Source organism: Glandiceps talaboti, chromosome 5, assembly GCF_964340395.1.
Source record: "Glandiceps talaboti chromosome 5, keGlaTala1.1, whole genome shotgun sequence".
Taxonomy (NCBI): domain Eukaryota; kingdom Metazoa; phylum Hemichordata; class Enteropneusta; family Spengelidae; genus Glandiceps; species Glandiceps talaboti.
The window spans coordinates 21,393,801-21,406,026 of record NC_135553.1 but is presented as its reverse complement, the minus strand read 5'-3'; the positions used below and the strand labels follow the sequence as shown (position 1 = coordinate 21,406,026).

The 12,226-nt window shown below is 35.7% G+C and overlaps 1 protein-coding gene across 1 annotated transcript in view; it reads left to right on the top strand.

Annotated features, from left to right (window-relative positions):
* Positions 1-12,226, top strand: part of LOC144435072 (xanthine dehydrogenase/oxidase-like) — a 38,393-nt gene that overhangs the window by 5,154 nt on the left and 21,013 nt on the right. Inside the window, exons 4-22 of the mRNA XM_078123619.1 lie at positions 61-169; positions 628-816; positions 1,325-1,381; positions 1,564-1,647; positions 3,554-3,695; positions 4,657-4,824; positions 5,311-5,387; positions 5,749-5,845; positions 5,975-6,084; positions 6,451-6,644; positions 6,880-7,036; positions 7,468-7,557; positions 7,888-8,002; positions 8,514-8,565; positions 9,196-9,331; positions 9,675-9,794; positions 10,348-10,566; positions 11,079-11,212; positions 11,773-11,947. Of these exons, the coding sequence (XP_077979745.1) occupies positions 61-169; positions 628-816; positions 1,325-1,381; positions 1,564-1,647; positions 3,554-3,695; positions 4,657-4,824; positions 5,311-5,387; positions 5,749-5,845; positions 5,975-6,084; positions 6,451-6,644; positions 6,880-7,036; positions 7,468-7,557; positions 7,888-8,002; positions 8,514-8,565; positions 9,196-9,331; positions 9,675-9,794; positions 10,348-10,566; positions 11,079-11,212; positions 11,773-11,947 (2,425 nt within the window). The remainder of the gene's footprint in view (positions 1-60; positions 170-627; positions 817-1,324; positions 1,382-1,563; positions 1,648-3,553; positions 3,696-4,656; positions 4,825-5,310; positions 5,388-5,748; positions 5,846-5,974; positions 6,085-6,450; positions 6,645-6,879; positions 7,037-7,467; positions 7,558-7,887; positions 8,003-8,513; positions 8,566-9,195; positions 9,332-9,674; positions 9,795-10,347; positions 10,567-11,078; positions 11,213-11,772; positions 11,948-12,226) is intronic.

Genomic DNA, 12,226 nt, shown 5'->3' with positions numbered 1-12,226 from the left:
GACTGGTACCAGTCTATGACTTAGGCTGACTGTGTATATACAAATTTCCTATTAACTAAGACACCAAGCTATAAATGCTTGTTATACCCCCACGTGTGCCGTACATGGGATGGCTGTCACTACCGTTGAGGGCATTGGTTCATCAAAGACCAAACTGCATCCTATTCAGGTAGGATTTACTACTATTGTTTCTTCACGCTTTACATGTTGAGGTCGCGATTAATACAGTTGCTAGCTCTGTGATACGTTGTGAAAGGAAATATTTTATCTTAATCCTTAGGTTACAGTGGAGATTTGGGAGAAACGGAAATAAGACAGACTGACACACACATTACATTTGGGTTTCATAAAAAATATACGTTGTCGCATAGACTCTACACAAAGGTAGAGTCAACATGATACTAACGACAACTTGTATGTCTCACATTCGTTAGAAATGTATGTTTGCGCACATCCTATAATTTTTGCTGTTTTGTTTTCCATTTAATTTTCAATATGCAACTGTTCGTGACCATTGTCAACATTGTGTGAGTATGAACTGTACGTCTATTGCTAATAATAAAAAGCTCCAAGAGGCTAAGTTTATAGCTTATTATAGTATAACTGTTCATTTTATTACTTTAACAGGAACGCCTTGCAAAGGCTCATGGGATGCAATGTGGTTTTTGCACGCCTGGTATGGTAATGTCAATGTATGCATTACTACGCAGTAGTCCTGAACCAGTTACCAAGGACATTGAGGGCGCCATCAAAGGCAACCTATGTCGATGTACAGGTTACCGACCGATACTGGAGGGATTTAATACTTTTGCAGTGGTAAAAACACTCTTTTGTCTTCAACAGCACTTCTACATAATGTGTTTCACAAGAAAATGCCCTGGACAGATGTTGACTGAAATATGATTTGAGGTATCGTACATTGGTCTGCGTAGTGAAAGATGCTACCGTGGGGGTATTTTAAACAGAACTAGCTTATGTGCAAATATGCAGCCATGTACAGTGTTTCAGTATAATGAAAATCATTTTTTTAAAAGCCATGTCATAATGCCAGGTTTTAAATGTCGTGTGTATTATGGGATCGAGAATATTGAAGATATTATCTTATTTTCCCAAATGAGTATTCTTCGCTCTATTCATATCTTTTGGTTCAGGCGATTTAGTTCGCAAGTTCATAGTCCACCTGGCTTATTCAAGCGAGCTTTGTAATTCAAAGAGTTGTTTGTTTTTATATCCCCCGGGGGGGGGGGGGGGTTTCCTGTCTTCCAATGCCAAACGCCTGGTAGGTATCACTTTTCTGTATTTCTTTGACATTTCTCATCATCAGAATGGCTGCTGTGGTGATCCATCAGCTTGTGGCATGGGAGCTAACGATGCTACAAATGTAAGTATGTAACCACGGTTGTAAAATACTATCCACATACAATGTCATTTGTAAACAGAAAACGATATGCTGTCTTGAATCCATTTACATACTTTGCAAATTCTTTGATAGTGCCGATAGAATCTTGGCACAACTACAAAATATGCTTGTATGCGATCAATTAATTCTCACATATGTTTCAGATAAACCGTTCTGCCTTTCCAAACATTAATGCATTCGAGCGGTATGACCCCACTCAGGAACCAATCTTTCCACCAGAATTACAGGTAGGTATACTAAGTACAAAATGTAATATGTATACGGGGTTTAGGGATTTCATGAAAGATAAATCCAATACCGCATGCGCATAGCAAATAATGTTTCCATTTTGGGGATCACACTCTGCTAACCAAAACTCTTGTCGAGCAGAACACGGCTTTAAGAGGACATTGAAGATCAAAAGGATAAGCACTTTAACCATTTATGTAAACTCGGTGGTGTTAGGGAATATTGCTTTTGATATTTACTTGATCAAAATATCGGTTGCATGTGTACATTATTGTTGCTTCTCTGTAGAATGTAAAATCATGCAATTCAGTGTTCTCTTTATATTTTGATGATGAAAACAAATCTAAGTAATGAACCAGATTTAAACTGAGTGCCTCCCATAAGGGAATCACTAATTAAGCAGATAACTCATTTAATTATAAAAAAAACTATGGTAACAGGCTTTGTTTTTGGACAAACGTGCTTTTCTTAGTATGTATGTGCCAAATTATACTGAATTTGAAGAGTACGTGATACTGCTTAATTACTGAATATAGTTCATTATTCAAAATACTCATTAAAGGTACAACTGGCGGCGCCTGGGACCATATTTTGCATATGACTGTTTGTATCTTTTGTAGGTGGAGAACTTGTAGTGACTCATTAACGCGGATCACCAAAATATAAACATTCCCTATCTGACCTGTTCACACATATCAGTTACAGGCTAATGCTTATCCGACTTATTGTCATTGCACAATAACAAAAGTGCATAACATTGAAGGAAAGGGGTTCAACTACGACAATGAACTGTTCTCGATGCATTTTGAGACTTGCTGTACAGATTTCATACATTCGTATTAAACCCCTCCAATGCAATGAGGTTTCTGAAAAGTGACTTTACCATGGTCGACTACCGTATGCACAGGCATTTGTTTCTCTTATTTGTATGTCGCAGTGAGTTGACTTGCGCGATCACAGAATCAAGTGTAATTTTACCCCTTTCATATACAGTTGTCATATACAGTTAGGTAAAAGTTGTAGCAACAAACTTCATAGGACAGGTGCGTATTATTATGGTTGATATATGTACCATATTACGAAATTTGAAGCTTGTTTTTTTAAGATACATTAGTTACCTAAAATCATTATTTATGCAAATTATTCATTAACACTGTAAGGTACATCAACTAACTTTATACATACACAATTTGTTATGGTTAATGTATGTACTGAATTGTATTGAAATTGAAGTATGCAGTCGTAAGATATAGCCTAATTACCAAGAATCATCCATTATGCAAATTATTCATTAACACTGAAACGTACATCAACAAGTATTACAGGACATATGCGATTGTTATGGTTAACGTGTGTACTGAATTATATTGAAATTGAAGTATGTATTCTTAAGATATAGCCTAATTACCGAAAATCATTAATTATGCAAATTATTCATTAACAGTTGTAAGGTACATCAACAAACTTGATAGGACATATGTGTTTTCTTATGGTTAACGTATGTATTCTTGAATTTCAATATCATTTAGTACATACAAAGCGGATATGTCCTATAAAATTTGATGATATAGCTTACAGTTGTAATGACAAATTTGCATAATTAATGATTTTAGGAAAATAGGCTGTATCTTAAAAATGCAAGCTTCAAATTTCGTATAATATGGTACATATATCAACCATAATAATACGCACCTGTCCTATGAAGTTTGTTGCTACAACTTTTACCTTTAATGAGTATTTTGAATAATGTACGTTTTGCACATGCATTAACCCAAGAAAGCACGCTTGTCCAAAAAAGCCTGTTACCATAGTTTTTTTTAGTTTTATTGAGTTATTTGCATAATAAGTTATTCCCTTACGGGGCATTCAGTTTAAATCTGGTTATTCTTGTTACGACATTTATAGCTTGACGACCGGTACAATTCTACAACTGTACACTTTATTGGCAAGTACGTAACTTGGATAAGACCTGTGACCCTCGATGAATTACTTATGTACAAGTCAGACACCCCCGATGCTAGACTAGTGGTTGGAAATGCTGAAGTAGGTAGGTAGTGCCATGCAAACATACAATTGATCCGGATGAAACATAGTCTTGTAGGAAGACCTCGGATCAGCGTTTGGATGGTTGCCGAACGCCTTTGGCACTATGAAACCTGTTGTTAAAGTTAGCAGAATCGCCCGGGGTTTAACAGCTAGACTAGATGAAAGACAATTAAATAATAAAACATGCCAGTGAGGGCAATATAACAAATTAATGCTTACAAAATGGGACGGTACGCTTTTCAAAAAATTTGATGATGCTCACGATCAAAATTTGGATAAAGAGGGCAAGCATTAAATAGTGATTGTTATGGTGCATGTTTTTAATTTTGTTACTCTGCCCACTCTTTCACATGTCCACTCCATTCATCACCATTCGTCATCGATAGAAAAGTTTCTCTTTCATGGTTTATTTCCAAATTGTACTTGCAGATTACCATTGAATGTAGACATGACATTTTTTGTAGGGGCTCGAGTGTCCCCATGTCATGCCTCATTTGTAATTATATTTATTCACATTTCTACAAGATATAAACGTGGGTGTCTCACTGTAGTGACTTTGTCATCTCCAGCGAACAGCACTGGTAAACATGCACAGGATAGATGCGCAACGGTTAATGGTCTTCAGCGGGCAAGAGTCTCTGCATACGCGGGCAATAGGCTATTTAAAGAAGGTCATGTGATTTGATTCTGACCACTGACAGCTTGTGTAAGAACGTTAAGATGTAATAAAGTTGTTGTTTTAATAAAAGAATGTGGTTAAGTCTCCTCGTTTATACTGTCCCCTTTACTTGTGATGTTACATGGATACTATAGGATCATTTTTGTCTTTTTAAAAAAAATTCTAGGTGATTCTTGAGGGATATCAGCATCACTGATCTTTACCTTAAAAAATAAATCATAACTACAAAAGTAACAAATAGATAAATAACCAATGGATAATACTTTGTTTCACTTTAATGAAGTGTTTGAGATGAGAAAACAACACAAGAAGACATTGACATTATTATCAGCTCGTCACATACCAGAGTTAAACAAGATTGAGATTACTGATGATGTCATTATATTTGGTGCATCAGTTTCGATGACGAGTGTACAACAAACTTTGAAGAAAGCAGTGGAAGAGATACCTCGTAAGTAATACAATACAATGACATACAATACAATGCGATACGATGCGATACGATGCGATGCAATACAATACAATACGATACGATGCGATGCGATGCGATGCGATGCGATACGACACGATAAATGCAATACAATGCAATTCAATACAATGCAATGCAATACAACACAACACAACACAACACAACACAACACAATACAATACAATACAATACAATACAATACAATACATGACAAGACAGTATATGCTTCACTAACACAGCACAGCATGACACTGCATAGCTCAATACATGTGACCTAGCCAGTGATGCTCAGTTATTCCAATCAGAAAGCTCTCTATTTCGAGTTATAGGAAGTTTATTGATATTGGAAGACTAGATATTTTATAAGATATTTTATTGCACTGCTGACTGATGAAATTAAGTTTTGTTGAAGTTTATTAAAGTTCTGAAAACGGTGTATTATATCAATATTTCTTTCTCTAAATATAGAACACAAGGGAAGGATTTACAATGCTCTGGTCGAAATGCTGGATGATGTTGGTGGCGTGCAAGTGAAAAACGTTGCGGTCAGTTTCTAAATATACATTTATAAATATTATGTATATTTCCCCCCTAAATAATCAATCATATAATTGGGTCAATACACGCTTAGGCATATGATTAACTATTGATGACTGAAAAAAAGGTTATGTAGAAACCAACTTCACATTAATGAAAACTTGTTTATTTGGATGTAATTGAGCATAGTCTGTTCGTGCATCTGTCTATCCTCTAACGTATAATACTGACTGACGACTTTCGACAATGTTGTATACGATTATTCCGTGTGTGTATTCGTATTGTGCGTGCGGGGTGGGGGTGAATGTTACAATAATTCGCGGTGCATATTTGTCCCAATTAAGAGATTAAACATATTTATATTATCAGGGTATTGGAAGTCACATTATGTCAGCAAGTCCACTATCTGATATTATTCCACTATTAATGGCTGCAGGAACCACAGTTATGGTTGCTTCAAAGAAAGGTAGGCTTATTGCTTTACTCTCTCGTATCTTCATTTCTCAATCACACCACGAACCTCAGCACCATCATGATAAACGCTGATAAAGTAACTTAAATCAATAAAGCCATTTGTTTATTTACCATCGTGTAGGTGGCTGTCGTCAGCTTACTCTTGATAAAACCTTCTTTACCGGCCTTAGAACAACGTGTCTAATGAAGGATGAGATCCTATTAAGTGTCAGTGTCCCAACCACCAAAGAGGTATGTGTATATCATGTAATATTAATGAAAGCTTTTGAACGTTGGTGAGATAATAGGAAGCAGCATGCTTTCAGGAAATCTGTGTGATGAAATCTAAACTATCAAATAGTCCAATCATGACACAGAATGAAAATCAATATATTGCTTAACCTTACTATTACGAGAAAGAATGGGCCAATGGGCATTATCATATCGCAGCGTATCCCACTTAGAAATCACACAAGTTAAAATACGCAAATACCAATATTTATTTTCAACATATCCATAGATAAAATCGCCATTCTCTTCACATAATAGAACATAGGTATTACTCTCATTTCTGTAATGTCCATACTTTCGTTTGATGCAAACCCTTTGTACTCATAGCATGAACATTTTGCTGGCTACAAAGTGAAAGATCAAGTGCACCGTAATGACAAAGACATCGCCATGGTAAATGCTGGGATGAGAGTCTTGTTCGAAGATCATTCCGATTCTATAAGAGAAATAAGTCTAAGTTTTGGCGGAACAGGGCCCACTGTTATCTTGGCAACTGGTATTTCAAACCGGATGTCTGCGAGGTAAGCACAATGAAATATCTATATAAATATATATGCTATACAGTACAGTATTAGAACCTGACATATTAACACAAAACATGAATTAATTTTATTACTCGCATTATGTATTAAGTCACAAAACCATTGACAGTATATTGTAACGTAACATTTGGCACAATCTTAAGAAGTCTGAAAATTTCTTTATATATAAACAAAAATACATCCATTATTAATGAATAAAGTATCATATTTAAAGGAAATGGAATAATGAACTTCTTGAAGACGTTTTACGCATGCTCAGCAAGGATCTTGCCTTGTCATCTAGTGGAGGGATGGTAGAATATCGAAGATCACTACTGCAAAGTTTCTTCTTTAAATTTTATTTGAAAGTCCTTCACGAGCTGAATTGTGAGGTATGACGTCCATTCTTTCTGTCGGTAACAATTCAGCATTTAATTTCGACCAAGTGTCAAATTATGTCAAAATAATGTATCATCTTTAGAGAATCAAAAGACAAAATATATCTGCGACATTGCAAATGTTGTATTTTGTCAAGTTAATGATTCAAATCATATGCGAATATATGCCTGGAATCGATAGACGAACGAAACACATAGATGCAGCTACAAATGGAGTTGACAGATGATTCATAAGCAGTATACCTGTAATCGAATGACATTGAATGAAAGCATGGCACATTTACCTTAATTAAGAAGTCTGATGTTCCTATCACAGCTTGCTGCCAAGTTAGCTGCATGTTATCAAAGGATAATTTCTAACACCAATGTATAGCATAACTGTTTCTCACTCTAAAAAAAATGTCATCCTCTATGTTCACTTATAGAATAGCTCAACTGTAACAGTACCAGAAACCTATCAGTCGGCTATCAATATCATGGAATCTCAATCTGTACTTGGAACACAGTTTGTTCAGGTAGGTAATATCCTAGGCGACCTTTCTAACTTCAGGTATCTGATACTAACAGTTTGTGATTTCTTTTGTTATATGTAATGCGATGGAGTCATGGAAACATATTTACAAATGATAGTGTACGAGGCAGGCTATTTTGAAGAGGTTTTCGATGTTTTGAATAAAAGGGCAGCGACCAGTCTCCCCCTTACACTTCATCACACTCTTACCATCAGTTATGAGAAAATGGTTACATCGAAACAGTTATCATAATTCATCAGTTTTGGAAGACGTTATTGATGGATGTGAAATATCGTTTTATTTATCGATTAATTTTTTTGTTTATGTCTCTAGGCCGCAAACACTGAATCTTCCATTGACCCTATAGGACAACCTGTTATGAATGAATCTGGTATTCAGATAGTTACTGGTGAAGCTGTTTACTGTGATGACGTACCACCAGAACCAGGTTAAAAAAAACATGAATATTTTCACTCAGTTGCAAACAATTCATTAATTCATTTCTTTACTCGTGCCAAGTCTTTAAAAAAATGATAGTTATTTTGTTGATACTTATGCTTGAATTTTGCTTTCATTTCAAAATATAATTGAATAAGTTGCGCCAGTTTTACATATTCACCAATTTCCATGTTTCTCCGACTTATGTCACTTTACTTGTTTAGTTTGCACATGTTACAATAGGATCAGCGAACCATTTAGATATAAACCCATTTGGAAGGTGACCGTTTGTAATCTGTATTGCCAATATCATCGTCATAGAGTGAAACAATGCAAATAAATTGTTATTTAAACCATATCATGACATAAAGTCGTTCTAAATATCCCTACTTTAACAACCACGCCCTGGACAGGAGACCAGTTTACTTTACATTTCTAAGGTGGTTATCAACATGTATTCATTCACTTGCCCATGTCCAAGTAAAATAATTTAAACTACCTTTTTTTATTCACCTCTGTAGAAGAGTTATGTTTTGCTTTTGTGACCAGCACTAAGGCTCATGCCAAGATCGTGTAAGTTTTCGAGCATTTTATTATAGTGAACGGTTCATAGTATGGCTCATTGTAAACTATTAGACTTTGGTGAACAAATAACAAAGGTTACAAAAAGGGTGGTAGGCAACGAATATAGATATTGAGAAATGCAGTTCAAATAATAATTGTAATGTTTCTAATATAATCTAACATAACATAACATAACATAAAATAACATAACATAACATAACATAACCTAACCTAACCTAACATAACATAACATAACATAACATAACATAACATAACATAACATAATATAATATAATATAATATAATATAATATAATATAATATAATATAATATAATATAATATAATAAAGAATGAAATGAAATGAAATAATATCATTCCGTACTCTTAGTTGTTATCTTATACATACACGTATTTTAGTGTTCTTTGTATGTTCAAATAATCATGTTTACCATTAAAGGACATAGTTTCAATTCCAGGCTCTCACATTCGTGTTATCTTTTCACTAGAGCCATGAGAAGTTCATAGGCCTGGACTATTTTTTGTTCAGGCCCAATTTTTTTTTCTGTACAACTCCTTTTCACATATGATTTTTAATCCAAATCCAAAGTGACCTTTAAGGTTTAATGTTCACTGTGTAGTAAAATTGATAGTACAGAAGCCCTAGCATTGGAAGGAGTTCATGCATTCGTTGGAGCAGAGGACGTTCCAGGGAGCAATGCATGGAGTGCGCGAAACCCTAAAAATCCAGATGAGGAATTGTTTGCTACGAACGAGGTAAGAAACAGTACAGCTTGACGTAATCATGTGGAAGGTACGTCATAGACTCGTAGTAGGTATGACGTAATAATATGTAATGTAATACTGTAGGTAGTCCAAAGTAACCCTCAAGAATTTAAACATGTGAGTCAAGTTAATAATGGGAAGTCAGACGTTCTTGACTCGCTACATTTCTTCTTTAAACGTCTACAAAAATCTCAAATACACTATTGAGGGGTTATTAACATGACCTTAAACAAACAATGAGAGCTAATTCCTTCTTCACGAATATATATATATAACGACATACTTCAGAAAGTTAAGAAGTGAGTAATATGTGTGTGCTTTCTCCATTTTAAAGGTAAAACACGTTGGCCAACCTATTGGCGGGATAGTGGCTAAAGGTTTTGCCTTAGCACGCAAAGCAGCAATGTTGGTGAAAGTGGATTATGAAGATATGGAAAACATACTTACCATAAATGTGAGTATTGCCTTGGAATAAACATTTTATATTCCATGCCTTCTATAGGTACTATTGGAAAAAGGTGACTTACAAGACCGAATGGGGCTGGGCAGATGTATATCTTTCCGTATATTTGTTATAAATTTACATGTGACTATACTATACCACACTATACTATACTATACTGTACTGTAGTGTATTGCACTATACTACACCATACTATACTATACTCTACTGTATTGTACTGTACTGTACTCTACTCTACTCTACTGTACTCTACTCTACTCCATATGCGTTATTGTTGCCGTGGTAACTCTACTGTACTGTACTCTACTCTACTCTACTTCATATGCGTTATTGTTGACGTGGTAAAACCCGACCAGCTTCATGCTCACATTTAATTTGTCTAATCGTGTTAGGATTAGTTGTTCACTTACTCAGGCGTGCTACTTCGCGATCGCGATAACTTAGACGTAAGCCAGAGTGTCCTTGAACAACAGCTCTTAATCCCATGGGTTTATACTAGAACATCATTTACATGAATTGATGGAAAGTTTCTTTTCTCCTGTAGGATGCTATTCAAAAGGAGTCCTATCTACATCCTTTCCTGCATCATGAAAACGGTAACGTTGAACAGGAATTAGAGAAGTCTGATTACGTCATCGAAGGAGAAATTTACATGGGTGGACAAAGTCACTTCTACATGGAAACGCAATCATGTATCGCTAAACCACAAGAACGAGGAGAAATGCTTATCATTGGGAGCAGTCAAAATCTAATGGCATTACAGGTACAAATTGTTTAATGTTGATTTGAATGAATTAAGTTTCGAGCGGTTTAAGTATTGGACCAGGTATGTTTTAAAGCGTTTCCCTCAGTGTTCTGTTTCGATATGATTATGAGGACACTTTATTGTACCAAATTTTACTTTGGCCAATTTTGATGTACGCATATTTACTCTGACCATTTTTGTTGTACGCATATTTACACAGACCAATTTCTTTGTACCAATGTTTACTCTGACCAATTGTATTGTACCAATGTTTATTCTGACCAATATGATTGTGCGACTATTTACCCTGACCTTGTTACCTCAGCTATTACACACTTAGATATTAACATCATTTGGGTGTGTGATGAGACACTAAAACATCTGTCCATAGGTTGCATGCATGCAAAAATGACCACCACATGAATGGCAAAACAAAGGATGTTGACGAGATGTTTATGTGTCTTAAACACCGAAATGTTAAAATGTTAACCATTTACGATAAGGAGTGCATTCTTTTGGTTCTATCTTAGATGGTTGTAGCAAAGGCTCTTGGTGTCCCGGCAAACAAGGTGATTTGTAAAGTACGTCGCCTTGGAGGTGGCTTTGGCGGAAAGCTATTTGGACCTGTACGAGTCATTCCTGCTTGTGCAGTTGCAGCAAAGAAGTAAGTTAAGTCACATATATGTTTGCATATTAATGGAGGGGGAGGGGAGGGGGGGGGGGCGAAGCTGATTTTGTTTAAGCTGTATTTCTTTATGCTTAGAGAACCCTACAAAAGTTAAGTTCACTAATCCTGCATTATGCAACCTCTCTGAAATAGCCTGATGAAAATTGGCAAAGCTGGCTCAGAAGAGACTTGTTGTACACTGAGATGCGGCATTCTGCGAAACAGACAAAGTGAGGAGCTCATGTGTTTACACCTTACCCAAACAATGCTTGGACTATAATTAAAGCGATCAAGAGTTCCTAAAAACTATATTTCCTTGCGTGATGAATAATCAGTGTAATTTGCTTTTCTGAGTCCCCAGGCATACAAATGCAGCTATATAGAGAAATCTGTCGCCTTTGTTTCCCTTTAAGCAAAATGTCTGAAGAGATATGTCCAAGTGTTCGGTTCGAAGGTAGGTGCAGATTAGGCCAACGTGACCGTCATAGCTGTGGACACTATATTATTTTCGTCTTAATATCGGATACGAGAAAACAGTGTATTAATCCTCTTTTTAGGGCAGGGAAACCCGTAAGAATGGTTTTGACTAGACAGGAAGATATGCAAATTATTGGAACCCGTCATCCTGCTTTTGCACGATATAAAGTAGGATTTTCAGCAACTGGTCAGCTACGTGTAATGGAAGCAGATGTTTACCTAAACGGTGGATGTACAACTGATGTATCACACTCTGTAAGTCCTCTTTCCAAGTTAGGGTAATAAGACTCTTCACTAAAGGAACATAGTACTATCTGTAAATTAATGGGTGTTGTAAGTCATGTAGTGTCGTCACAGAACTTTACATTATTACCCTGTATATTTCGAGGAGGCTGGAGCATTCTTTTTAATGTGTCTACATTTCAGTCCACTGCATATATTATTCAATTTCTAAAAAAATGCTAAATCACGTCTAGTAACTAGCCCAGGTTTCACCATGTATTGAGAAATGATATGAAATTATATATAGAAAAA